At 52.9% G+C, this 26332-nt stretch overlaps 2 protein-coding genes across 3 annotated transcripts; one reads left to right on the forward strand and one right to left on the reverse strand.

The window, feature by feature from the left end:
- Window positions 1-8170: 8170 nt before the first annotated feature.
- KCTD2 (potassium channel tetramerization domain containing 2) lies at window positions 8171-17406 on the reverse strand. Its single transcript, XM_051634810.1, has 6 exons — window positions 17077-17406; window positions 15533-15641; window positions 15006-15097; window positions 14233-14328; window positions 12115-12240; window positions 8171-11560 (listed from the first exon to the last, which is right to left on the reverse strand). The coding sequence occupies exons 1-6, from the start codon at window positions 17353-17355 to the stop codon at window positions 11531-11533; spliced, it is 732 nt and encodes a 243-aa protein (XP_051490770.1). The 5' UTR covers window positions 17356-17406; the 3' UTR covers window positions 8171-11530.
- A 2-nt stretch (window positions 17407-17408) lies between these two features.
- Window positions 17409-20262, forward strand: ATP5PD (ATP synthase peripheral stalk subunit d). Of its 2 annotated transcripts, none has more exons than XM_051634811.1 (6): window positions 17409-17513; window positions 17750-17880; window positions 18487-18583; window positions 19353-19424; window positions 19830-19892; window positions 20012-20262. In XM_051634811.1, the coding sequence occupies exons 1-6, from the start codon at window positions 17430-17432 to the stop codon at window positions 20141-20143; spliced, it is 579 nt and encodes a 192-aa protein (XP_051490771.1). In that variant the 5' UTR covers window positions 17409-17429; the 3' UTR covers window positions 20144-20262. The 2 variants fall into 2 exon arrangements, with proteins under 2 accessions (XP_051490771.1, XP_051490772.1); XM_051634812.1 differs by lacking the exon at window positions 17409-17513 and adding an exon at window positions 17514-17534.
- Window positions 20263-26332: the final 6070 nt, after the last annotated feature.

Genomic DNA, 26332 nt, shown 5'->3' on the forward strand with positions numbered 1-26332 from the left:
CCCAGATCCCGCCCTTATTTTCCCTTTCACCTGCTTTCATCAGATGGAGTCCCCTTGCTGGCAGTTGCTAAGGTCACTCCGTCCTCCCGCTGAGAAAAGGAGGAAAAACCCTGCAAATGCCAAGAGAAATAGAAACACGTAAAGCTTGTGTGTGGCAGCAGAGCTCAGAGTGAGCCTTTCAGGAAAACTACCCACCTACAAAGTGCTGGTGAGGAAAAAAAAAACTGTTCTAAAGCTATTAATTAATTAGGGTCCAATTGATTGCAGATAGGCTTTTGCTTTACCCCTGGTTAGATCTCGAGCTTCTTCTGAGAGATCCCAGGTTTGATTCCTTTGAGACCAGCAGGACAGAACACCCAGCAGTAGCATTCCCCATCCTCTCCACATGAAGAAACATGCCTAAAAAATTTAATCTTTGGCAGCTGGATGAGCTCAAAAAAAAATAAAGCCCACAAGGTCACTGCACGGTGCAACGTTTATTTGGCCCTCAAGCAGTGGGTTTCCCTAAAACAGCAGCTACATTTGAGGTTGGTGTGCAGCTTTAAAAAGGAGCCCCAGTTTGATCTTGCTCGTTATTTCAAATTCACCATGGCAGCACACCCAGAAAGTTAATTTCATACCTCAAGCTGAGACCAGAATTGGTCAAACGACTCGTCCCCTGCCTGCACAGCCCGGTCAGCTCGTGGCCCATGGTCAGATACTTCAACTTCAGTAGCAACTAAAAGCTTTGATGAAGTCTTTTGCAATATTAACTTAAGCATCACTTCTGTAAACAGGGCTCTTATGCTGGCTGGTGGACAGCCAAAAAAAAAAAAACAACTCAAGAAGGGGGCCCGTGGGAAGGGGCTCTGAGATGCAAATCAGGATGGTGGTGCTCAGCACACTTTAATCCTTTGTCCACTTTAGCTGGGCACGGATAATGCAGCTAATTCAAGTGCTTGTCTCTCTGGTGTGAATAAGCTGGATGACAGCCGAAAGCCTCTCCCTGGCAACAGCAAACCTGCAAAAAAAAGGCAGAGACACAGCTCCTCGCTGCTCCCAGCTGCCCTGGCCAACTCCAGAGTTGGTCCAGCTGAAGATTTCTGGCTCCTCTCACCTCTCCTCCTGCGCCTGCTCACTGGGGAGGACCCTCCAGCAGGGCTGCAGGCCCCGTGGCTTGTGTTCACCTTCTGTCCCTGGCTGCAGGACAGCTTTTACCCTGGGCAGCCCGACCTGCACAGTCACTGCAAGGACCCTGGATGTGTTGGCAAGTGCCACATGGCCTCCTGCCTCCTGCCTCCTGCCCGCATCAAGGGAGAGGAACGAGTTTGTTCCAGCACTGGCTACACCTCACAACAGCACTGGTGCAAAACCCTGGTTTAACCCTTCCCAGGGCAACCAGGTAAAATGGATGGTGCAAAGGTGGAGGGCTGGTGGGTGTTTTTGTCCTCCTCTGGGCTTGGTGTTCTCAGGCAACCTGCTCCTGGTGTCAAGCCATGAGCATGAGAGACCAGGGACATTTGTGACACACAGGCAGGTGTTCACACACACCCGAGGGTCTTGTGCTCATGGTGTTGGAACAGGACTGGAGTTCACAGCAACAGCCACACCTTGAGCTGCACACAGGGAGCTGTTGTTGGGAGCAGATGAAGCAGTGCAGAGATGCTTGCCTCTACCAGCCCATGCCATGCCCACGGACAGACAGGTGCCCTGGAGAGGACAAGGGGCAGCACACTGTTGGTTTCAGTCTTCCTTTCTGAACACTCTCTGCCACTCACTGTCTACCCTGATGAGCTAAGTCTGTCTTGTTCAGGTCTGAGTGTTTCTTCTTCTTTAAGTCACCTCCAAGACAGCAGGATTCCTTCCCGGATTTCCCTAGTAGTTGTTTATGACAGCAGACCAGTGATTTTCCCTGCTTCTTCTGGGCCTCAGTTTCCCTCAGCTGTGATGGGGAAGAAGCAGTTGCTGGGATGAGGGCACCCAGCAGGGTTGCTGGCTGCCCCTTGTGCTGAGAAACAGGACATTTATGTAGCTCACCTCCTAGGAAGGGATTTATATTGAGCCTGCAAATATTGATGGTGTCTGTCTATCTATCTCTTGTCCTCAGCAAGGCCCTGTGGCTGGTGGGTGCCTCTGTGGGGAGAAAAGCAGCCCACTTCCCTCCTGCTGCTGCTCAGGAGGGACATCTCACCCAGCAGCAGGGTCCAGGGGGCAGGTCAGGAGTGTGGCTGGGAGGGCAGAACTGCTGGCCCCAGCAATGGAGGGATGTTCAGAGACTGGGCAGTGCCTGTGAATTGGAAGCAAGGATGGAAATGAGTTTCTTGTCCATGGTATGTTAGGTCTCTGTGTCCTCCTGCCACCCCAGCTCAGCCTGGTGTGTGCTGGGCATGGGGTTCATGTGTCAAATGGGCTGTGAGCACAGAGTGAGATGTTTACTGTCAACTGAGTGGGGTGGTGAACTGCTTTTTGGGGTCACTCAGTGGCTGTTGGGGGTAGGACAGCCAAGCACTTCACTTGGTAAATACCTTTATAAGTGACTTTTTAAGTACCTTTTCATCCCAAGAGCTTGACTGGCTTTGCTGTCCTCTCCCAGGTAGGTTATATTATATCCCAGCTGACTTCTCCAAGGTCACCCAGTGACAGCAGAGAATCCAGATCTACCTTCAGTTAAAGTGCTGGCCCAGGTGGTGCAGCCTGGCCTAGAGCTCCAGGCTTGTGTCTGCTGGATGTCACTTGCCAGCAGTTGCTCTCAGCCCTGAAGGGAGAGGCAGATGCCTGGGGCAGGGTGGAGGTGGCTGCAAGTTCCCTGCTCTGTGCATGTCCCTACTGGCACGTCCTGGCTCTGTAAGCCACTTCCCAGTTCAGGAGCCTCAGCTGCCGTTTTGGGGCAGATCCTGTACCTGGAAACCAAAGTGCAAATGCCCAAGAGCTTGCAAACTGCTTTTGAGAAAGACTAATTGAGTTCATTCCAGAGATCCAGATCAGCAAAACGTCTGACAGATTCAATCTCACAGAGGAAGTGTGTGTGAGCAGGGAACTGTTCCTGCCCCAGGTTCAGACCCAAATTAAACTCTGGCTCTGATCCTTCCCTTGAACCTGGGCAGATGCAGCAGAAGCTGAGCTCTCCAAGCACCTGGAGACAGATTCCTGGCCTGAGCCTGAGGCAGGGACAGGGTCTGAACAGCCCTGGTGAGACCCCTGTGGACCAGCTCTGCTGGTGCTGAGAAAACAGGACTGTACCAAGGATGGGGAAGCACTCAATTTTGATGAGTTTCCCAAGCAGTTCCCAGAGCATCACTCTCACATTCTCCCCCTGAAAAGGGCATCAAGGTCCTGCCTACACTAATAGGTCTTAATTAGCCTGACCAGCTTCATCTGGGGCCTCTTCCCACACAACCTCCACCTCATTTGTTCCTCAGCTGCATTTAAACCCAGCTCCTTGCCTTGGAGGGTCTTTGTTTTGTCTCACCACTGTTTTCTGCTCTTCTGGATTGACTTTGGATGTGCCTGGCTGCTTTGCTGTCGTTGATCACCAAAATGTGAGTGGAGCATGGGGTGAGGAATCACACTTTTGGGACCAGATTTAATGACCACTGGCCAGTACCAGGGATAATGGTACTTGGCATGGAACTAGGGGATGAGGAGGCAGCTGGCATCAGACTGTCAGCTTGCAGGAATCCAGGAAGATGTAGCTTGTCTCTGCTTCTCACTCTGGTGGCAAATCTCTGGCTGGTGGGTGACTGCAAGTGGCTTGTGTGTGAGCTGGCCCTCCTGACTGCCACTGTCCCCTCTGGCTGCTGCCTGCAGCTTTCCCAGGGCCTGGGTTTTGTGCAGTAGGTGAGAAGGTTGGTGGCAAGAAGGGCAGCTCTCCCCAGGATGATGGGGATGGTGCTGGAGATGAGTCTGAGAAAGGTGTGTTTGTGTAAATCCACACTGGAGGTGGCTTTGGAAGTGTTTGTGACACCCTGACCTGACATGTCCTCCCGTGCTGTGGGTTGGTGCTGCCCAGGGAGCAGGGCAGAGCTGGGAACCAGTGCTGGCCCAGGGCTACCCAAATGGGCAGAGGTCTTTGCAAGGAACCTGGCTGAGGTTTTTTAGGGTATCTGGAAGCTGCTGATGCTTTTCTTCCATCCGTTTCCTGCATTTGCAAAAGTGAGGAGGGTGGTGTGTTCCCTGAGAAGTTCCCTTTTGAAGAAATGGAGGAATCATGAGAATTCTGTGAGTAGGTTAGGACAGGGCACAAGGAGGGAGCAATGGGCTGTGTTGCAGCTGTGGGTGAGAGTCTAGCCCTGCTGCAGCTCACCTCCCCCAGCAAATGACATTTGGGAACCCTGAGCAGTGGGGAAGGTGATTTTCTATCAGATCTTACCTGTCACACTCTGAATTGCCCTTCACCTTGGCTTTTATTCATGAGGAATAAAGGACTTGGTGGGCAAAGGATCACAAGAAGTGCTTCCCTGCTGGATCCTTAGAGCAGGTGGAGAAGAGGTTGTTGGAAGATTGAAGGTGTGCAGACAGAACTTGTGGAGTGGGGGTTTTAGGAAGGTTTTTGGGCCGTAGCTACACAAGAGAAGTGGCTTTGGCTTTGTGCTGCTCTCAGCAGACACTCCGTGTCGTGAGCATGGTGTGTTTTCTAGCCTTCTTGTGACTAGCCTGCCTGCTTTTCTGAGACATCTCGAACCTGGTGCCTGGGTTAGGGGCCTCTTTGCTTGGTTGCCCAAACAGGTTTCCTCATTTTTAGCCACTGTCATTTGAATTCATCAAGATCACTGGTGCATGTTTTCCTGCCTGTGCTGAAGGACCTGCTGCCCAGACTGCCCTCAGCTAAATCACAGGTGAAAGGTGCTCACCTTCCCCAAGGATCTTGGTGATGTAGAGACCAGCTGAGCTCTCAGCTCACCCAGGATCTGTTTGCAACCCGTGAAACTTGAGGCTCCTGGCAATTCAGCCTGATGCTGGACTTGATCAGGTCCCATCTGCTGAAGTCTGGAGGACCCCTGGGAGGGATGAAGGCCTCCAGTAGGGAACATTGCCAGGAGGTGAAATACTGATGCTTTTGCTCTTCACCACCATCTGAAGGTGATTTCTAGGGCATTGCAGCTCCTTCTTCACTGTGGTTTGGAGAAACCAACATGGTTCTCCAGCCTTGGAAGGGAGCGGGTGCAGGGGGGTTTATTTCCCCATAGGAAAGTTGAGTTAAACCTTCAGTGACTGTCTCAAAACCAGATCTAGGTGGAAGGACGTGGCTGAGGTCCTTGTTTCCCAAACAGATCAGTAAGCTGGGCTGAAAATATCTGCAGGCTTTCTGTCTGCAAACAGATCTGGCTTGATTAGCTTGTTCCGGGAGCAGGTGGGAGGGGGAGTGACGAACTGACCTTCGTCTTTACGCGAGAGCCTGAGGCAGAGCAGAAGAGCTGACAGGTTGTGCAAGATGCATTTATGGCTGTGGCCAGACCTCTGCACCACCAGGCTTCACCCTCCCAGAGGTGTGGAAAGAAGGGAAATGCAGCAGCAGTTTCCACTGCTCTTTGCTGGAGCCCCAGGCCAAGCAGGTGGATGCTGATGGGTGCCCTGATGCTGCTGAAACCCTTCCCTATCTTTAAAGTCAATTTAGGTTTCTTCTTTGTCCACAGACATGAGAGGACAGGCCAGAAAAACAAATTAATGATGCTCCAGGCCAAACTGTGACTAATGGGAGTGTTGCAGGGTTGCAGTGAGCACCAGGTGGCCCCCAGACATGAGGTGGTGGCCAGGGTGGGCTCAGCCCTGGTGGGAGCCTGAGCCTTTCCTTCCAGAGGAGGCATGTGGGGGTGCTCCTTCTGTGCTCTTTCCAATGCAGAAAGGGCTGATGAAGATGTTTTCAAGTCTCACTATTGCAGCTCTGATGCATGTGCTGACTGTCTTTGTGGCTATCAGGAAATCTCAGTGGTGTTTCTTACTCATCTTGCTCCCAAGCACCTGGAAAACTCACCTGAGGAATTTATTTCCCCCAGTTGCCTTTGGGGAGTAGGAGGGACCAAATCCTGCCACGGGCAGGTACTAAGTTCCTTGGGTGTTGTGGTGCTGTCCAGCTCCTGCCTCACTGGTGGCACAGCTCCTGGGACAGAGCCCTGAGCCCACAGAGCTGCTGATCCCTGGGGAGGTGCCTCCACCAGCCACCCCACATCTTGTGGCAGTGGGGTTCAGAGGCAGCCTGGGGTGCTCTGACAAAGCCAGCCAAGAGCCAGGGCCGTAACCCTCTGCTGAGGCCAGCCCTGCTGCAAACCATCCCTCTTTTCCCTTCTCCTGCTGCGACAGGTCTAGAGCAGCCTGGGCTTTGGCAAGAGGGAGAGCTGAGCTTTGAGCCAGCCCCAAGACCTGCTGCCTGAGGGGAGGTGCTCAGGGTTTATTCTGGGTGAGGCAACACAGGCAGGGCTGCTGCCTGACCAGCACAACCCCTTGCTGCTTGGACATGGCCTGTGTTTTCTGAAGCAAGGAGTAAAGAAATGGTTTTTGCAAAGGAGTGAAGTGGGTTGCTCAGTCTTGGCTGGGAAGTGAGGGGTGGTACCAAGGCCTGGCAGCTCCAGCTCCTGGTTTCCTTTGAAGCTGCTGAGTGACACGTGTGTCTTTTTTGCATGGTGATGGAGCCTTGTGTGAGAGGAACTGCCTTGCCTGGCAGGCCTGAAGCTGGTTGGAGGTCTTGCACAAAGGCTTTTCCAGCCTGTGTGGCTTTAGAGGATGGTCCTAAAGTGGTAGGGCAGGGAAGTTATTGCTGCAGGCCTGAAATCCTGTCTGGAATTTGAGTTTCTGCTGACAAGTCCTGCCTTGTGGATGTGAGCAAACATGCAGTGCCAGCCCTGAAGTTTCCATCTGCACAAGATGCTGCTGGCACTGGAGCAGGGCTTTGCTGTGGGCAAGTTCCCTGGCAGTCCAGACCTGCAGTCAGGTCTGGCACAGAGACACAGGGATGGGTTGAGGAGGTTTGAAAAGTACAGTCTGAAACTGCCCCATGCTGCTTGGTGACTTGGCCCAGCCGTGGTTGCTGCCCACCCTGTGGGGGGGGGAGTCTCATCTTCCACCATTGGTGTTGATCCCTGGCTTGGGGATGTGCCAACCCCCTCCTGCCTTGGGGATGTAGTGGGGCTGGGCAGCCCTCAGAGCAGCTGCAGTGATCAGCAGCCACCTGTAGGCAAAAGTAAGATTGGATTGATCAATTTTTTCCCATTCTTATCTTTGCTCCTCCTCCTTTTCCCCCTGCATTGAGCCCAAACTGTCAACGACAACCACTTCCTGCACCACCAAAGCTTGAAGATCTGGTTTCCCTCTTTTCCTTACCACTGCTTGTCCATCTGTTGGTACCTCAGTGTTTCAAGCACTTCTGAGCTGCAGTGCTCTGTGAACAGGGAAGAAACTAAACCTCAGCTAACCCCACTGGTCTCACTGAAGACACAAACACTGGGAAGGCTGGTGGCTTTTGGGGTGGAGGTAACAGAGCAACTACTTAAAAGACGTCCCAGGGTTCCTGGGCTAATTCCACGTGCCAAGGGCACTGTCCCTCCCAGCTTCAGGCTCACACACAAGGGGAGGCCCAGCTTTAAGAAACTCCACTTATTTTTCTCATGTTCATTCCATTTGTCTTGGTGATGGCAAGAACCTTGTCCCTTTGGCCTAGCATGGGGTGTGGGGAGCTGTTTGCAGGCTTCTGCAGGTGTTCAAGGTGGGTCTTTTGTGGCAGAGGAAGGGGCAAAGCAGCCTGAAGTGGTCAGACCTTTCTGCCATGTGTGATGGTCCAGCATCAAGTACATTTAGCAAATGAAAGGTGACCAAAAGATCCTCTTTCTTCCTTAGCTACTCACGTTTCTTGCTTGTGTTAACGTTCTACTTGTTTGTGGTTGTCCCTGGAAAGGGTAAAGGGAAATGTGGATGTTTGGTTTTTGTGGTGTAACAGCACATCAGAACCAGGCTTCAGTTTGCCAGTTTCTCTGAAACCAAGGACTCAAAAAATCTGATGCTGTTGTCCTCTTGGCAAATCATTGTTATAAATGGAGAAAGAAGCAGGTACCAAATCTTGACATTTCTTTCCCCACAAGGCAGTGTCTGTGGGGGGAGGTGGCAGAGAAAGCAGCAGCCTGCACCCTTGGTTCCAACTCCTCAAACCCATTTCAGAGTCTTTATTGAAAAAAAAACAACAAACAATAATCATCACAGCATCTCAACTGTTATTCAAACACATTTAATAACCAAAGAGAAACAGTAGCAAAGGGCACTGACACGTGACAAACTGTACAAAACCTCCAGGTTTGCAGGCAAAGCCCAGGGGAGGAGCCCATGGCCCAGCTGCAGGCCTGGGGGGCTGCTCCACCCCATGGCCACCACGTCCCCTCTGCCTCAGCCCACTCAGTTACCCCTGAGAGAAATCGAGTTCTAAAAATGTGCAGAGACAAAGACACTTTGAAGAGGTTCTTTCCAGTCTTGCCATAATGGAACAATTTAGGCGGCTGGGGAAGTTTTAAAAACAAACAAACAACAAACAAAACCAACCAGAGTGTCCTACTCTTCATCCCCAGGATTAATACTTCAAAGTGAACCTTGCCAAGAGGCACAAACACCCTTGGGTATCTAGATCTACCCCTGCTCATCTACCTCCCTGCTGCTACCTTTTTTAGAGTGAACGGGACAAATGTCAGGCTGATGAAGTGCTAGTTTGGATGCAGTTGTGACTGAGGGAAAGGCAATGGAAGGAGAAGCCTTGTCTTGAGCACAGAAGGGGATGCAACTGCTGCATAATGCTGAGACCAGCCTTGGTCTTAGGGTAAAGATGACCCAGAATGGTCAGGAAAGGAGAAATCCTCCACTGGGGAACGTACCTGCTCTGGATGGACTGCACACCTGGTCCTAAGTATCACCCAAGAACTTCAGTGTCCAGTACCATGACTGGTCTTCTACCATAAACTTCTTCTGTTGAACTTAAAGACCTTGCAATCAAACCCCAAGAGTCTTCAGCCCTCTGGCACGTTGTCACTGCAGAAGGGAAATCCAAGATGCAGCTTTGGCCTTTCCTGTGCACGTGAGTTAAAGAGCTGTTCCACTCAACTGGGAAGGGTGATTTGCAGGCTCTCTGTGGAAGTGGTGGCATCACTCTAGCATCAGGCAATCCTCTGGTGGGCTTGGCCACATACTGCATTTTTGGTGACAAAGAAAAGCAATGAGGTATTGTTTCTGTCTGCTTGAGCTGTACTGGGCAGGTCTCCCTGTGCAACCAGTGTTGGGGTGAGCTCCATGCTTTGAACAGCAAGGTGCTTGGCTGGCACCAATGTGACAAAAGCAGCTCGACCAGTTCCCGTTGCCTTTAGTTTGATACTTCTTGACCAGCTCCCAGAAACTCCCTCCTCTGAGGAAGGAAAGAAGACAGATGAGAGTGTTCAAGGGCTCTTCAGGCAGCTTGACTCGCACACGCACTGAGGATCCTTAGCTGTGAGCACAGGTGGATGATGCCTGAGGCTACAGGACACTGACAGAGGAGAGAGATCTATACACATCACAGTGTTGTTCAGGCCCAGCCAAGGTGTACAATCTAATCACACCAGGACCATCTCACCAGGTTACAAACAGGGAAGATGGAGGGCAGAAGAAGCGCTGGGTTCTTCAAGCCAGCTGTGCTTCAGCAGCCTGCAACTGACAACGGCAACTCAAAGGCATTTGGCACGGTCTGTTGTTACCAGGATTCAACTAGCACAGATAATTAACCAGTCTGTCTTGAAAATGAGGCAAAGCCTCCACCAGAGGAGGTACGTTGGCAAAGCAAGATGGGAGAGGACAGGCAAGAGGACCTACAGAAGGAGTGAAGAGGCAGAGCGAGCGGTGCCCGCGGTGTCTTTGCTGCAGGTCTCCTTTGCTGAACTGCCTGCTGGACCACTGGCCACGTTCTGCTCCTGCAAGGCCCTGTCAGCAGCAGGTGATACCATGGGAAACCTGCCTAGTTCTACCTCAAAACCTTCAGGAGACCACAGGTAGCTGAATGCTTTCAGGAAGGAGCCCAGCTCCTCAGGCCAGGTGCAGAATTCTCTGATACCTTCTGGAGAAACATCTGCTCTGAGCTTGTCAAGGTCTGTGAGTTCCAGTGTCTCTGAAGCTCTGGGTTTCATGTCAGTTTGGGACTTAACTCGAAAAGATCCAAGTGCCCGGACACTTGGGCTACAAAGAACAAGGCCAGGATTTAAGAGGGGAAAAAAACATGCAGCAAATTCCTAAGAAATTCCATTTACCAGGCTAGAGGGGACATGCCCTTGGTGAGGGATGGCACAGATTGACAGAGGGGAACCAGTGACTGCAGTTTGGCTGAGGTTAGAATTCAAGAGAGGCACAAACGAGCATTTTGCACATCCATCCAAGGCATTCCAGAACAAAATAAAAGGTCACAGAAGTCAACACATCACTTTGGACAAGAAACATCGTTACAAGTTTGGCAACTTTTCACCAACCCTCCCCCCCACCCCAACTCTGTGATTCCCCTCTGTAATTTGAGGTGGATTCTGAAAGGTGGGGACATGAGGGGGCTGCAGAGACATCCTGGTGTGTAAATGGGGGGATCTCCTCCACAGTGGATCTCAGGGGTGAAAACAAACCTACCTGCTTGCTACAGTACAAAAGAAATTCTTCCTCAGGTCTCCCCCTTGGTGAGAAGGAAGGAGATGGAGCCCTCACTGCTGCAGACAAACAAGGCAAAGCTGAACTTGGCAGCAACAAGTCCCTGACCTCGTGGCTTAGCACCAGGCTAAGCCATGGCAGGGGACTGGAGGGGAAGATGTCACCACTCTTCCTCAGCAGAGGAGTGTGAAGGACAGAAGGATCTCTCTGTTGCTAGTCTGGGTGGGTGCAAGTCTCTCTAAGCATGCAGAGTTATGGGTGTTGGAAGGTGCCAGGAGCCCCTGCCAGGGGCACACACAGCTCCTCTCCCTCAGCTGCTCAACTCAGCTCTCAGGACCTGAACAAGGAACAAATGCAAAGCAAGGATGGAAAAAAGTTTGGTTTTTTTTTTTTCTTGAGTGGTTGTTTTGTTCCTTTTTTTAAAGCCCTGTGGGTCTGATCTGGGGGGCTGGCTGATCAGGAGGGGGGAGCATGGCAAGACCCCCCCTGGGCTGTTCTGGTAGCAGAGCTGGGTGTGAGACATGGCCCAGCTCCAATGCAGATCTTCCCACCCACACCAGCCTTAGGAAGGTGGGACTGATCACAGGGGCCTCTGGACCTGAGCAACCTTCACAAAGGCTCCCATGGGGAGCCCAGCTCAGGCATTACTGGAAAAATTCAATACAGCACTGGCCAGGAGAATAAAACAAATACTTGTGGAAAGGACTGTCCAACTGGAAGGGTCGTTTCCTTCCTTGGTTTCCAGGTTGAGAGGGAAGCCTTTGGTTATGACCAGACTTATTCACCATTGGCAGGACAGGCTGGGCTTTGCTTTGCATGAGCTTGGTTACTGTACAAGGGCCAGGTTGTGCTGTGGAGAGATGCTCTGCCCAGCTGGACAGCCCTGTGGACATCCAGGAGTTTTTTTGTGGAGTGCACAGGGGAGTTACATCCGGGATCCTCGCTCCTGGAGAATCTGAAAGAGAAGAGAGCTTCCAGAAATGCCTTGGAGAAGTTTAGATGCAAAAGTTTGTGTTCAGAGTCCTTGTGTTTTTCAGAAGGAGAGGAAAGATGGGCTATGGTGGGAGCAGCTTGCTGGCTGTCATGCTGCTGGAATAAATGACAGGCTGGTTAAAGCTGACTGAGCCCTCCTCTGGAAATCCTGCTCAGCTGCCTGCTGGGACTTCAGGTCACCTTTTGTTGCTCTCCCAGGGGAAAAAAGGAATGGATTGAAAGAGGGGGGAAAAAAAAAAGCTTGTCTCTCCCTGCACCATCCTTCAACCACAAAATATGGCCACTCTCAAAGGACTCTGCTCCTTTTCCAGGCCTGTTTCTTTCCTCCAGCTTTTTTGGTCTTCATTTGAAATGTGCCAGGAACCTTTGCTCTTGTCCTACAGTCAAACATGAGATCTTCCAAGAGGGGGAAGATCATCCATGCAGGAGGAGACAGGAAAGAACTCGTGCAAATTATGGGTCTGCCAGTGCCAGAACAGGGGAGTTCAAGCCAGTCTCCCTGAGCAGGGGCCTTACCTTGGCCTTCTCACTGGGCTCCTTGACGATGCCATTGGTGGAATTGTTGAGCTCCCTGGACACCACACAGAGGAATTCTGCCTGGTCTTCGTTGCCATAGTTATAGGAAGATCCAATGCTGATCAGCTGTGGAACAGGAGACAACCAAGGGACCTGTCAGTAAGGCTGGACTTCTGCTTTGTCCCTACAATTGTTCAGTGAGGTTTGAGAGTCCCCTGTGGCCTCCGGTGTCTCAGGCTCTGCTGGGTGTGTCAGGCAGCGGCACCGCCGAGCTCCAGAGCCCTCTAGTGGCACCGGGACCCCGGGAAGAAATTCCAGCCTGACACTGAAACGCTGAACAGAACATTCTCCAACTACTGAGGGGAAAAAAAAAAAAGGGGGGGAGAGAAAACAAGTTGGACTTTGCCCTATTTAACCTGCAGCTAATTCAGGTGTGGGGTGGGCAGCACAGGGCTCGACAAGGCTGGACTCAGCCCTCCACCTGCCTTTTGGCTTGGATGTATGAAATCTGGAAAGGAAATTCCTTACCACAGACAGATGTCAGATGAACTAGGGGACATGTGGCAAACTGGCACCATTCTTGTCATAGATGCTGTCAGGATGGGGTTTGATATCTGTATAAATGGGATTATATCCTATTACTGTTGTGATGAGGGGTCTGGACTTGATCCAAGGAATCCCATCTGTCTCATTTATCATTATGATATTAAAAGGACATCCTGGAGTGCAGAGCTAATTTGTCATTTACTGCTCAGTTCTACCTTTCAGATAATAAATCTAAGTAATCTGCAGAAAGCCAGTGTGACTCTTATCAAGTGGGTAGATCCAGGAAACTTCAACATGCAGCATGTACCCCAACTTCCAGGTCCTAATGGATTTTAGGAGACAGGTCTGTATTTGTCTTTGAGACAGGGCACTCAACAGCCTCCCCAGACTGGTGCCTGTCTTTGTGATTCCAGAGCAGTTGTACTGACTGACCTCCAGTTCTGTTTTAACTAGATTTGGATGTTTGTGCTGAGGGCAGAAGAGAGACACAGCAGGAAAAAAAAGGTTGTATTATTTTTTCTTTTGCTTCCCTGTTCCCTGTCTTGGCTGTTTAAGCTCTTGGGATATTTCAGTACAACAGACCAGTATATATTCAAGAAACACAAAGTATTTTTGGATAAAGACAGCAATTTTCCAGACTACTAGAAGGACAGGAGAATGGATTTCTGAATTTATATTCCATCCTTCCTGAAGCAGGACTGAATGGCCCAAGGCAGAGAACCTGCAAGGCCACATACTCCTCTGAGAACCCAAGCCTGACAGACCATCAGGTTGCAACAGCTTTTACCATTCCTGGCTTTCCTGCAGGTTTTTTGATGGTGTGAAGTGACTGGATCCAAAAAGCCCACGCAGGAATGTCTGCTCCCCTCATCCCCTGGCATCCAGGCTAAGGTGCAGCCATGGGCTGTGTCCCCAGGATGTGGATCTGCCCCTTTCCTGGCATGTCTCAGCATGCCAAGTGGTGTGATCTGGAGGAGGGCAGCAGCTCTGCTGGTTGCACATCTGGGGGAGGTCCTGACAACAGGCTGCAGCTACAAGGTGCCTCCCAGCATGGGACATACCCTGTGCTCCACCACTGCCACCTTCCTGCTCTGTCACCCAGCCTGGACCATCACCAGGTGGCACTGGAGAGGGGCTGGGCTCTGGGCCAGCACCTCCTGTTTGGGCTTTGCTGCCCTCGGGGGTGTCAGGGCACAAGGCCTGGGGAGGGCAAGAGCAGCTCTGTGCTGGAGTGGGATGTGCAGGGAATTTTCCTGGTGCTTGTGGTGTATGGGACGATTGAGGCAGGCAGGGATGCCTGTGGTTTGTGCAAAGGGTGTGGATGGCAAAGGGAGGGAGGGAAGTGGAAGGGAACAAAGATACAAGAAGTCCTGAGAGAAAATGAAACCTCTCTTGGGAGCAGTAGGTATGAGTTCTGCCTTTCCCAGTCAGCCACTCTATAAACAGACTCCTGCTCAGGTCAGGCTCCTTATTCAGGAGAGCAGAGCAGTGTGAAGTGCATTTCAGCAGCAAATTCTGCTTATTCCCCCCCACAGCTCTCAAAGGAATTCTGCTGTTCTTTGGCAATGGTACCTGTTCAAATTTCCACCCGTCGGACATGGTGGACACCATCTGTGTGAGCTCCTCCTCTTGGCACTGCAGGACTCTGTACACGTGCTTCACAGGTCCCTAGAGCCCAGAGAACAACAACAGGCATTAATTTAGTTCAACTCTTACATTAGTATCAAGCTAGGAAATGAAGAAGCTTCTCCTCTCTGTTACTGGAGGCAGCCTGAGCCCCACAGGCTTCCTGAGGTTTCATCCTTCTGACTATCCAATCAGTTCCAAAGCCAGTACCTACAGCTGGCACACTTTCAGGAGAAGCCTTTTAGGCCTCTCGGGGCCAGGGAAAGCAAAACCTCTTTGGCTCTCAAAACCATTTTACTGGTTTTGAAAGTGCTTCTCTTCTGCAACTGTGTCTACGGGGTGTGTTCGTATCAGCTGAGCAGCAATGGGAAAAAACTGCCAGATATAAAGGGAAGAAAATGGGTTGGAGAAGGAGTTGGAGCAATTCTTTACCCCCCTAAAGCAGTATGTTTTGCTTTATAACCCCCCACGTTTGCTCCTGGCACCTCCTGTTTAACTATTGATTGTCTTTCCCTGCAGTGCTAACCAGATGACTCTGTGCTTATCAAACCATCACGGATACTCCTTCCTGCCTGTGCCTGGGTATAAAGCACTTCTCTCCCTGCTGAAGGTGACAACTAAACCAAAGAGCTGCTGCTGGAAGTGCCTGCAGCCCCATGTGTCCTCCTGCTGTGCCACAGAAAAAGGCTGACTCCATCAGACAAGTTCCTGGGCATTACTTGAGAGGTTCTGTTCTCGTTGTCCCGGATCCGCTCCTTCACCAGCCGCACCAGAGACGCGATGTTGTAAAACTCTGCTTCTTCCAGTACCCCTGGGGAAGGACCCAAAAGGAGAGGGAAATCCTCTTCATTTGTACAGTGCAGACTGAAGATGATTCTGCTACGAGGGCACAACATGGGACCCCAGATCTAGCCCAGGATATGTGAGGAAAATCCCCTTCACCAGCCTCGTTGTCTCCTCTGGACCTGCCCCAGCACCTCAAGATCTTTCCTGAAGGGCCCAGCACTCGAGGTGAGGTCTCCCCAGTGCTGAGCACAGGGGGGCAATCCCATCCCTGCTCCTGCTGGCCACACTATTCCTGATACAAGCCAGGATCCCACTGGAAGAGACAGAATCTAATGATTGAATCCCCGTTAATGAGAAACTAAGAGGACTCATGAGCAGCACTAGCTGGGGATGTGGCCTCCTCACCCCGCCAGGGACCAAACAGCACCTGCAGTTCCCACCTGGCATTTTTGCCTCTTACCTTCTTCTGCAAGCTCCTTGTTGATGATCAGCTTCCCGTGTCGGAGGTAGTTCAGGATTGGACCAAAGTAGGTGGGGTCTCTGTCGATGAGATAGGCCCCTGTCTCATCCTGGGGGGGAAGCAGGGAGGGGTCAGGGAGGAAACAAATCATCTCAGTGGAAAACACCTGAACAGATTCTCTCTGAGAACCTGGATTCATTTCCCTGCTGAAGGTGCCTCATGACTCCACATTTAAACCAACATTATTATTTTTTTGGGGGTCCAATATCTGAGCTCAGCTCCACCAGGTCAATCCTGGGGCAGGTACCTCAAGTTAAGCACTTCTCTGAACAGGGTTTGGTTGTACCCCCGGGGAGAGAAGCAGGGCTGAGCAGTTTTTCCCCACTGCAACAACAAAACCCCACAGCTGGCACTTGGGGTCTGTCTGCATTTGATTTCCAGTTTTATGAGGAGATTCTGGCACAGGACTGGATCTCCAGTTCTAGCTCACAGCCTGGGATGGTTTCAGGGGCTCTTTTTCCCCCCTCCTGTCTGTTCCTGGGAACACAGGCAGCACAGCAGCCCTGGCTCCAGCAACACAGCAACTCTTGTCACCAAATCACCTTCACAACCCTTCACAACCAGGAGCATCTCCTGAGCCAGCTGTCAAGTGCTGACAAAGCCCCTGCAGGACTTTCCCTCCATCACTCCCTTAAATCACTACACAGCAACACTTCTCCTGCCAACCACCCTGCTCTGAAGCAGCCACACACTGGAACACCCCTCTGAAGTGTCACCTCCTCTGTTCCCTGCTGCTGGTTTGATCACAACCAGGATTTACCTGTTGATTCAGCCCTGAAGGGACCAACAGAGAGACCTGACCCACAAAACATTTACAAACCCTCCAGCAAACCTGCCACTGCAGGAACAACTCGTTGCCAATTCCTTGCAATAAACTGCAGTGACTTGAGAACTGACCCCCCCCCGTGTGAGGAGGGGGCACCGTGATCTTGGTGAGAGCAAAGGGAAATGTATGTTTAAAATCCCATCCACGTTCAGGGGAGAAATAACCCACATTTCTGGTTCTGGGAGAGTTTCCTTCTAGCTCCCTCTCTGCTGGAGCTGTTGTTCCTCGAGGGGGGTTCCTGTCCTGGTGGGGGGGATCGATGCCCACAGTTCAGGGGTGTCACCAGCACGGGGGGGGAAACTCTGAGCCCCCTTCTTGGGGCTTCGTCTGTGGCCACGCGCCGGGCCACGGGGGTGGGGAGATGGTGCGTGGCAAAGCACGCGGGGAGCGGGGCTGCTGAGGAGCCCGGGCCATCCCCGCTGCAGGGTCGGGGGCTCCCGGGGCCACCGAGCAGCGTCGGGGGCGCTGGGCCCGGGGGACCCCGGGACTGTCACCCTGCCCGTGCTGCGGGGCCGGGGACCCCCGGAGCTGTCGCTGTGTCCGTGCAGCGAGTCGGGGCGCTGCTCCCCGGTGCCGGCAGCTGCCGGGGCGGCTCGGGGCGGGGCAGGGACCGCTCGGGCTCCCGCCGCCCCGGGGAGCGGCCCCGCCGCGGCCTCACCTTGTCGGAGCCGAGCTCGGGCCCGTCTTGGCAGCAGAGGCGGCACAGGAAGGACTTGGGCTCCCGGCACAGCGTCTGCCGGGTGCTTACGAAGTACGTGCCGCCCACGTTCAGGCGCACCCACTTGGAAGCGGCGGCGGGCGGCCGGGCCCCACCGGGAGGGGACAGAGCCCCGCCGGCCGCCGCCCCAGCCGCGCGGGGACTGGGCGGCCCCGGCGCTCCCCCGGGGCCCGGGCTGGGCGTGCGGCCCCCGGGCGGCCCCTCCGCCAGCTCGGCCATGCTGCCGCTCACCGCCCCCGCGCCGCCATCGCCCCCCGCCGCTTCCGGGCAGCGCGGCCGGTACCGGGCGCGGGATGACGCACTTCCGGCGGGGCTGCGCTCTGATTGGCTGCGCGGGCCGCCCCTTCCGGCGGGGACGGCGGGGACGGTCAGTGAAGGTGAGAGCGGGACGGGCCGGGGTGCGGGCCCGGGGTGCGGGCCCGGGGGTGCGGGGCGGGCCCGGGGACCTGCCGGAGGGCCGGGGAGGGGGGTCGGGGTTCCCGGCGCTCGGGTGGGAAGCGCTGGGTGCGGGTCCGGGTGCGGAGGGGGCGGTGCAGGGACGTGCGGCCTCGTTCCCCGCCTGTCCCGGCCCCCCGGCCCGGCGGGGCTCACCCGGCCTGTCCCGGCTGCGCAGCGCGGAGCCATGGCGGGCCGCAGAGCTGCCATCAAGGCCATCGACTGGGCGGCCTTCGCCGAGAGGGTGCCCCCCGACCAGAAGGCCATGTTCAACGCCCTGAAGACCCGCAGCGACGCCCTGTCTGCCCGGTGAGTGTCTCTCCCCCTCCTGGGTGTCCCCTCCCTCAGCTGCGCTGAGCAGCGTCTGACAGGAGAGCCCTGCCAGGCAGGAAAACAGGTCACCTTCGAGGCAGCTGCTGGCTTTGTTTGGCAAATCATCTTTGCTTAATCCTCCCTGGAGTTAGACAATAGCTACAGCCTGAGGAAGCCCGAGTTACTGGGGCGTGTTCACAACATGTTGCAAGCTTTCTTGCTCTGTTCAGCACTGTACAAACTCATCAGCCTTCTCAAGTCCTGCAGCACCTGCTGTGTGATCCAGATGTTGTTACAGGTGATAAACTGCTGGTTCCAGCTCAGCGTTGTGAAAACTGCCTGAGCCTTTCTCCCAGGGCTGCACCCAGAGCTGCTCTGCAGGGGAGCAGGGCTGCTGGCTGAGCTCTTCTTGTCCTCATGGAGAGCTCTGTTTGAAGGGCAGGGGGCTTTGCAGGAATGGTTCCTTGCTGCTTCTTCCTGATGGGCCTGGAAATATTTAAACTAAACTTGCAGGCTCTGTTAGCACTCCAGAAGGTGACTGAGTGGAAATGATCGCTGAAGTCTCCTCCCAGCTCTGGTGGTGACTCCTCTTCTCCTCTTCAGGTTGGCTGCCCTGCCAGAGAAGCCCCCAGTCATTGACTGGACTCACTACAAGGCAGTTGTTGCCAAAGCTGGCATGGTGGATGAGTTCCAGAAGAAGGTCAGTCTGCTCCTCAGCTGTGTATTGTTCCTGGGAGGTTTAAATGGGGAATGTCCTTGGTGTTGAGAGGAAACCCCCAGGACTGGCAGAGGAGGTTGAAGTTGGCTGGTGGGTGCCCCAGCCTTGCACCCTAGAGGAGGTCACTTCAGTGCCAGCTCATGGGAGCTGTGTGGGGAGAAGGGAGGTGGAATTCTTTTTGTGTTGGGGCAGTGCCTCTCCTGGATCACATTCCAGGACTTTCTCTTAACTCCCTGAAGGAGGGAGGTGGCAGGTGGGGGCTCTGCACCCTGTGAGACATGGAGAGCTGGCTGGGGCTGCCATCCTCTTGATGAGCAGGAGTTGAAGTGCACCAGCCAGGATTCTGCTGAGGGGCACGTGGTGTCACTGGCACTGGGGAGATCAGCCTCCCAAGGTGACCTCGGATCCTGGAACTTTGTTTTGGGGGGGTAATAAGTCTGGGATATGATCAGTCTTTGGTGTTGATGGTCATGACTTTGTGCTGTGCTCTGGGCAGGGCTGTGAGGGGTGAGTGGTGTTTGGGTCCTGGGGGGTCCTCAGAGCAGAACAGAAGGCTCTGAGCCCCCAGGGCTGCTTGTGAAGGGCCTGGTGAGGCTGCAGGGATCAGTTTTAGGAAGCTCCTCAGCTGGGATGGTTGTGAGGGCACATCCAAGGGAGGGAGGTGGGAATGCTCCCCTGCTGCAGGGGCTGACCTGCTGCGAAGGATTATTTCAGTCAAACCACAGGCAGTATTTTCTCTTTTGCTTTACAGTTCAGTGCACTAAAGGTTCCTGAGCCTGTGGATACACAAACTGCCAAAATTGATGCCCAGGAGCAGGAAGCTGTAAGTGTTGGAATTGTTCCCTGATGGGGGGATGTGTCTGACCCCTCTGAGGGTGGGAAGGGTGTTGGGTGCCTGTGTCTGCGCAGGCAGGGCAGCTCAGCCAGAGGTTCTGCTCTTCATGGGCACCTCTGGCTTTTGGCTCAGCAAGAGGGTCTCTGGAAGAGTTTGGGTAGCTGGGATTTCATCAAGACTCTGCCCAGTTATCGTGGGGAACAATGATGAACGTTGATGCTGATGTGAACCCTACGGGGTCACTGTGTCCTGACCATGGTGCACCCTGCTCTGGTGGGAGGTGTCCCTGCCCATGCAGGGGGGTTGGAGCTAGATGATCTCTAAGCTCCCTTCCAACCCAAACCAGCCTGTGATGATGATCCTGTGTTCACCACCTCCTCTCCCTCCCTGCAGGCAAAGAGCACAGCTGAGTATGTTCAGGCTTCCAAAGCCCGCATCGCCCAGTATGAGCAGCAGGTGAGTGGATTCAGGGAATGTTCCCCTCATCCCAGCCTGGTGCACCCCTGGCTCTCACCTCTCTGTGCTTTGCTCTTCCTTGCTGACAAGTGATGTGTTTGTTTCTGCTCCCACTCCAGCTGCAGAAGCTCAGAAGCATGATTCCCTTTGAGCAGATGACAATTGAAGACTTGAACGATGCCTTCCCTGAAACCAAGCTGGACAAGGAGAAATATCCCTACTGGCCCCACAAACCCATTGCTGATCTGTAAACAGTTGGTCTCACAGCTGTCAGACTCGATGATTGTTTAAATAAAGTGCTTTCCCTCCTGCCCGGGGCTCAGACCCTAGCCAAGGGGTTGCAGGGTTTTGAGGGATATGGAGCAATGCACTGACTTGTGAGCAGCCCAGTTTGTCTGGATTTTGTCTTTTCTACCTGTCAGCCTGGTTTTTATGCAAGGCCCAAGCTCCCAGTTAGGCCTTTTGGTCAAACTGGGTCCTGCTGCCTCCTCTAGTGCAAAAAAAAGGGTCTGATCCCCTCTGGAGCCACATGGTGCAGGGAATGTGCTTCTCCTGCTGGTGCTGGCAAATAATTGACTGGATAAACCCCTTGGAGATGCTGGAGTGTGTTCAGCAGGGATCTGTGGTGCAGTGGGAGATTGTGTCTCAGCAGTTCCACAGGCAGAGCTCGAGGGCTGTTCCCTAGGTTGGCTGTGATGGTTGAGGTGCAAGAGGAGTTGGAGGAACGTGGGTGTGTTGACATACACCCTTAAATCCAGGTGATCCTACTGGTCTCTGCCCTGGGTTTGTGGTGGTGGGACAGGGATCTCCCAGGAACTGACACTGACACAAAGGCTTCAGATTGGCAGTGGTTTATTTCATTCTCTGAGGTGGATTCTTACACACTTTTCCCCCACATGGAATCACCTCCCTAAGAAAAGGGCATTAGTTCCTTCTCTGTTGGTCGTGTTCGTGGTAAGAATTATAGATGGATCAAGTGAAGGGTTTTTTTTTTTCCCCAGATTTCACAGTTGCTTGATTCCAATACCTGGTTACCCCCCAGAATTAAGAGCAAAAGGGAGAACCAAGCACTAGGGTTGCAGATCTTGTGCCCTGGGGGGTTGGTGGGTTTTAATTTTAATTCTTATTTAATTCAGGCAACTAAAACAACTGCAGCTCGGTGAGTCAAGCAGGGAAAAAATGGCAGTGGAGGGGTTAGAAGCAGCACTGGAGAGCAAGGGAAGGAGCCCTGCCCAGGGCTGGTCTCTAGTGGCTCCATTTTATGGAAATAATAGCAAAAAAAAACAGGGAGAGAAGGAAGTGGCTGTAGAGAAGCAACTTCTCCAGAACTGGCAGAATTGGGTCCTGCTGTGGTTGCCGGTGGGATGGGCCTGTCTCCTGGCTCCTCCTGGGGAGGTTCAGCAGTTGGGCACCTTCCTTGGTGAGGGGTTTCATGGTTGGGTTGGTCATGGCTCTCATTGCCAGCCCGGTGTGTGCCTCTGCAAAGAGCAAACAGGGGAACTGGTGGGTGACCACCACGGCTGGTGGTGTCTGGGCACTGGTTGTCCTGAGGAAACCCACCCTACCTTGAAGGAACCTACAGGAAGATGCACCCAACCTACTCATTTCAGAGGTTCTGGGTTGCTTTACCTTGCTGGAAGCTTCTGAGGACCTTGTCTAGATGTAGGGATTTGTGCTGCTGGTGCAACATGAAAAAGGTGTCCAGCACAGCCAAGATCATGAGCAGGAAGGTGCCTAAGAAGAAGACCACTACAGAAAGATGGGAAAACAAAGAAAGCATTGATAATTGCCATCGTTTTCTTCAGGGGAATCCTGGCTGCCTTTGGCTGCCTGGTGGGGGGAAGGAGGGAAATTTAGCAGCTGAGAAAGCTGCTCAGTGTTCATGAAGGTGTCCACAGACACCCAAAGACCCTCCTTAAGGGTTGGTCCCTGTGCAAAAACCAGGTAAAGACCCTTACCTATGATGGGTGGTTTGTTGGAGGAAGTTGGGAGGATGTTGTTGAGAATCACAGCCAACATGGAGCTGCCGAGGATGATGGCAATCTGGAAGCTGATCTTCTCCTCCAGAGAGCTGGGGCCAAACAGCACAGCCATGTCCAGCAGGTACAGGGCACAGGTGGGGAGGATCAGGTTCAGGATGTACAACGTGGGGCGCCTCTCCATGGAAATCTGCTCAAAGAGATGGACAAACCTTAGGTGATCAGGAGACAACTCGCTGCCTTGAGAAAACTGTCTCAGCTTCCTTCCTTAACGTGGAAAATCATCTTGTTTCCCACTTTTTTTTTGGTCTTTTGGTGGCCAGTCAGTGCACAGTCAAAGTGCTGCCTTACCACGTAGGTGATGACAGAAAAGTTGCCATCATCCAGGTCCTCCACGTGTTCAATGATGCTCAGGTTGGTGAACTTCCATTCCCCATCAGTTAGGAAGAAACTCTGGCTGTCTCTCATCATCTCAGCTGGTGTCCGTCTGGTCACCATGACAAGGTCTGTTACTGCTCAGGCAGGAGCAGAGAAGTGGCAGAGTTTAGGTATTTATTAGAGGTCACTTGTTTCCTCTCCCTTTCACCCCCAGCCAAGGTGTGAGGAGGTGGGGAAAGGCAACATTTCTTGCACTGCTGGGGGTTCTTAGCCCATCAGGGAGAAATTCAAAAGGACTTTGGTGAAGAGACTTGGCTGGACCTCTGGGAATCACAGAATCATCAAGGTTGGAAAAGACCTTCAAGATCATCAAGTCGAACCCTCTACAACCCCCAACCACTAAACCATCTCCTGAAGCACCATGTCCACCCATTTTTTTAACACCTCGACAGACAGTGCCTCCACCACCTCCCTGGGCAGCCTGTTCCAATCTCTCACCACTCTTTCTGTGAAGAAATGTTTCCTAATATCCAATCTGAACCTCCCCTGGTGCAACTTGACCCCATTTCCTCTTGTCCTGTTGCTCATCACCAGGGAGAAGAGCCCAACACCTGCCTCCCCACAACCTCCTCTCAGGTGGTTGTAGAGAGCAATGAGGTCTCCCCTTAGCCTCCCCTTCTCCAGGCTGAACAGCCCCAGCTCCCTCAGCCTCTGCTCAGAAGAATGTGGATCAGAGGGGAAATCTCAGGTGGATTAGGACAGCTGTCCTTTGTGGGTGGGAGCTGGAGGTTTCTGTGTCACCTCTGCTTATTTTCCCACCCTTCCTTGTTGGGATGAACTCTGACTGCAGTTTGGATCCCCAAACCTGTCCTTGTTTCCCTCTCATTTCTGGGACTTTCAGGTAAGTTTAAAGCTCAGTCCTGCAAAACAAGAAGCCTCACTGCAGGACCTTCCTACTGTCTTGGTTTGTGGAGACCAGTCCCAGGGGGGATCTTGCCACAGATGCTCCTAGAGATGTTGCTGGGACATGTGCCAAACCAGAATGACAGTGGTTTAGCTCATGTTCCCTGATGCTCCATGACTTCAGCCCCTCACAGGGTGGTGCTGCTGAGGGAGCCCAAGGGCTGAGCCAGGACCCAGCTCATCTGTTCCTCCCCCCCTCCAAGTGCAGGTGGCAAAGCTCAGGTTGCAGGTGTACCTGGGTAGAGGAAGGAAGCTATGGTCAAGTTGCAGGTCTGGGTGTCGAAGGGAAACTTGAGGATCATCAAGGCACAGGTTAAGGTGACCTGGAAGGGCTGGCTGGCATTGAAGCTGCCGTTGTACATGACAGCCATGTAATCCAGGTTGGAGTTTTCTCCGTTCACTCTGGAGGAAACAAATGGGGAGAGTGACTCCAAGAGGCTGCAACGCTCCTCTCCCCACCCCCCCACCCCAAAAGCCCGGGCTGGGACATCCTTCTGGGGGGCTCTGTGCCCTCACCCAGCCACGGGATGTAGCAGTGAGGAGAGGAAACCTGAGGCTTGAAGAAAAGCAGGTAGATGCCTCTGGATGAAGGTTTGTAGCAGCTCTGCATCTCCTAAGGAGGCTCCTTCTTCTCTCCCTTCTTCTTCCCACTCTCACCCGGAGCAGGGGCTCCTTCCTGGCTCTGCTGGGCTGCAGAGCTGCCTCCCCCCTGTCCCCCCCAGCCCAAGAGCTGGTGACAGTGCCCATCCCTCCATCAGACCCGCAGCTCTGTCCTCTATCTCACCACAAACTACCAAGGGACGTTTCCTCCCACAGCATCGCTGGTCTCTGCTGCTTCTTCAGCTTTAACTACAGCCCAGATGGGACATTTCTGGAGGTGTTCCAGTATTACAGAGCCACAAAGAGCTTTGTATCAACTGTGGTCACCACTAATTACGAGGTCCTTGGTTACAGAGAGCTCATGGGAGCTTATCCCATTTCCTACAGCACCATCAACCATTTGCACCTGTTGTTTTTCTCTTAAGCTGGTGGATGAGAAGCCCAGGGGAACCTACCTCTCCAAAATGAAGATGGAGGGAGACCAGTAAGTCTTCGTGGGCAGAACGATTTTGGAAATGTTACAAAAGTCCTGGGGGTCCCAGGTGGCAAAAGTGTTTTTCCACTCCTGGGGAGGGAAGAAGTTGTGGGAGAGGAATGAGCACTGGGCTCAGCACCAGCCATTGGTGCTGGGCAACACGGGAGAGATGGCTCCTGAGAGACCTACCAGGTTCAACACGAAGTAAAAAGTGACTGTCTGGAGCTTTTCCACCTGGAGAAAGGAGAGGAAAGATACTTGGCTGATTTTCTTAAGCACATCCAAAGCAGAGCCCAGAAGCTCCCCCCTGATGCTCTTGCAGTGGACAGCACAGGTTGCAGGAACTCAGCTGAGGAGGAGAGTGCCAGGATCTTGGTCCTACAGCTGAAGAGTGGGAGAATATGGTCCCATGGTTTGGAAAAAAATCACCTCTGCACCTTATTGTTAACATTTACACACCAGTGCCCTGTGACTGCATCCCTGGGTTCAGGGTCTTCACAAGGTTGTCTCCAGAGCCTGCTCTGAAGCTGTTGGTCTGAAACTGCCTCTGAACTTTTTTCCCAGAAGTAGGTGGGAGAAAAAATTCCAGCTCTTCCAGAAATGCTTCCCAAGAGCAGAAAGCTGAAGAAGTGGAAGGGGCTGGTTCTGATCCCCGCTGGCCCAGCCCTGCCTGGCCCAAGGCTCAGACCCCAAACAATCACCTAGTTTTCTGTCAGAGAGACTGGACAGGAGCTTTGGGTCCTTACCACAGAGAGGATTGCCACCAGCATGAAATCCATCTTCACTTCCAGAGGCTCCTTCACGTCTGCCTTGGGCAGGATGTGTGCATGTAACTTGCTGTGAGAGGAGATGTTCAGGTGCTCCACAACATCGTAGTAGGTGCAGCCATACCTTGGGACAGCCCCTGCTGGGAAAGAACATAATATATGTATATAATTCCAGTTGAATCAGGAAAGGATCAGACAAGATCTCAACCTCTGAGGAGGGAGATGTACAGGCAGAGAAAGGTTGTGGAGCTGTGGGCATGAAACCCATCATGAGTGCAGGTGAATTCCTGCTCACACAGGTGAGAACAGGATTCCTCAAAGCTTTTCTGTCCCTCTTGAACTTACCTGTCCCCAGAAAAAAGGCGAGGAGAGCTATAAAAGTTCCCTGCATCATCTCCTGCTTCCAAATCAGGAGGCCAACAGTTCCCTGTGTCTTATGAACAGTTCCAGGACACGTCATTTGTTGTGTAGAAGTTGATTTAATGTTTATTCATGAGGGATGGATATTTTGTAATCAGAATCTAGACTTTTTATGTGCTTAGTTGCATTGGAAAGAAGGATTTGCTAATGGTTTGATGCACTCAGCTGGCTCTTGGGAGCAGCCTGTGGTTGTGGTGAAGGCAAAAGAAGTTCATTTAGAAAAAAAATAATCCAGCAACTTGAGGGAGAAGAAAGGAAAGGCCCATCTCCACAGAGACAAGACAGTGAGCCACAGCCACTCAGAAGCAAATCTTGTCTCATGTCCAGGGCTGAGGCTCCTGCAGCTCCTGCAAAATGGAGCAGGAATTATTGCTTGTGCAATGGTGGGGGGGGGGAGGTTGTGGGCTGGGGAGAGGCAGCAGCTCCACAGCAGCCCAGGCTGCGGGTGTTAGAGCTTGTCCCCTTGTCCCAAAACACTGAAACACTGAAGAATCACCAAGGCTGGAAAAGGCCTCTGAGATCATCAAGTCCAGCCTATGACCTGACACCACCACATCAGCCAGACCATGGCACTAAGAGCCACATCCAGGCTTTCCTTGAACATCTCCAGGGATGGTTCCTCCACCACTTCCCTGGGAAGCCCATTCCTGAGCCTTTCCTGCACCCACTGACCCTGTCTCTGCCTCCTTGCTGATGTCCCATGCTCTCAAGGTGCTTCTCCAAGTCCTTATGATTAAGACAAAAGACTTTTTCCCTCGCGTCTCCATCTATCTTCCCCTCAGCCACCCTCCTCTCCGTCACTGCCTGTTTTCTCTGCTGTGATTCCAGCAACACCTTCAGGTGCTCAAAGTGGGGGAG

Source organism: Apus apus, chromosome 17 (assembly GCF_020740795.1).
Source record: "Apus apus isolate bApuApu2 chromosome 17, bApuApu2.pri.cur, whole genome shotgun sequence".
Classification (NCBI taxonomy): domain Eukaryota; kingdom Metazoa; phylum Chordata; class Aves; order Apodiformes; family Apodidae; genus Apus; species Apus apus.

Excerpts from the sequence above, each read along its gene's own strand:
- KCTD2 (XM_051634810.1), bottom strand. The coding sequence starts at position 17,355 with ATGGCCGAGCTGGCGGAGGGGCCGCCCGGGGGCCGCACGCCCAGCCCG. Across the intron at positions 15,642-17,076 it reads CCGAGCTCGGCTCCGACAAG|GATGAGACAGGGGCCTATCT; the intron begins GTGAGGCCGCGG and ends CTTCCCCCCCAG. Across the intron at positions 12,241-14,232 it reads ACGGGTGGAAATTTGAACAG|CTGATCAGCATTGGATCTTC; the intron begins GTACCATTGCCA and ends CCTGTTCCACAG.
- ATP5PD (XM_051634811.1), top strand. The coding sequence starts at position 17,430 with ATGACGCACTTCCGGCGGGGCTGCGCTCTGATTGGCTGCGCGGGCCGC. Across the intron at positions 17,514-17,749 it reads GGCGGGGACGGTCAGTGAAG|CGCGGAGCCATGGCGGGCCG; the intron begins GTGAGAGCGGGA and ends CCGGCTGCGCAG. Across the intron at positions 19,893-20,011 it reads TCGCCCAGTATGAGCAGCAG|CTGCAGAAGCTCAGAAGCAT; the intron begins GTGAGTGGATTC and ends CTCCCACTCCAG.